The sequence below is a fragment of the Coregonus lavaretus genome, assembly GCF_964263955.1.
Source record: "Coregonus lavaretus genome assembly, contig: HAP1_SCAFFOLD_497, whole genome shotgun sequence".
NCBI lineage: Eukaryota > Metazoa > Chordata > Actinopteri > Salmoniformes > Salmonidae > Coregonus > Coregonus lavaretus.
In genome coordinates this window covers 364446-365000 of record NW_028157881.1, presented here as the reverse complement: position 1 = coordinate 365000, position 555 = coordinate 364446, and the positions used below count along the sequence as shown (strand labels likewise).

The 555-nt window shown below is 47.9% G+C and overlaps 1 protein-coding gene across 1 annotated transcript in view; it reads left to right on the top strand.

Annotated features, from left to right (window-relative positions):
* LOC311124731 (histone H1-like) overlaps window positions 1-101 on the top strand; it is a gene marked incomplete at both ends in the record, with an annotated part of 624 nt that extends 523 nt beyond the window's left edge. Inside the window, one exon of the mRNA XM_084198834.1 lies at window positions 1-101. This exon is cut by the window's left edge and continues 523 nt beyond it. Within this exon, the coding sequence (XP_084054960.1) occupies window positions 1-101 (101 nt within the window).
* Window positions 102-555: the final 454 nt, after the last annotated feature.

Below are 555 nucleotides of genomic sequence, written 5' to 3'. Positions count from 1 at the left end.
AGGCAGCCAAGAGCCCCAAGAAGGCTACAAAGGCAGCCAAGCCCAAAGCCGCCAAGCCCAAGGCAGCCAAGGCCAAGAAGGCAGCCCCCAAGAAGAAGTAAACCTATTACAAACAGTGTTCTACTCGATACATGTTGTACCACAAAAGGCTCTTTTAAGAGCCACCCACCTCTTTCCATAGAAAGCGCATTGATTTCCATGTACTACCTGTCGTGGAAAAGAAATTACGCACACTAGGCTACTTTTACGCACACAACATTGTCCCACTCTGGGTGTGTGCGAAGGGAGAGGCATATAATAGAGGGCCAAAATGGCTCAGAAATTCGACCTCACGAGTGCACCCTCACCAGCCATTTTTATATATGAGCCACTGGGCTATTCCCGTTCAGAGGCAGGCTGCTGTGATGTGTTACAAGTGCCATGTAATAACAATAACAATACTATAGTGGCTTCGAATTGAAACTCACGAGTGCACCCTCAACAGCCATTTTTATATATGAGCCACTGGGCTATTCCCGTTCAGAGGCAGGCTGCTGTGATGTGTTACAAGTGCCA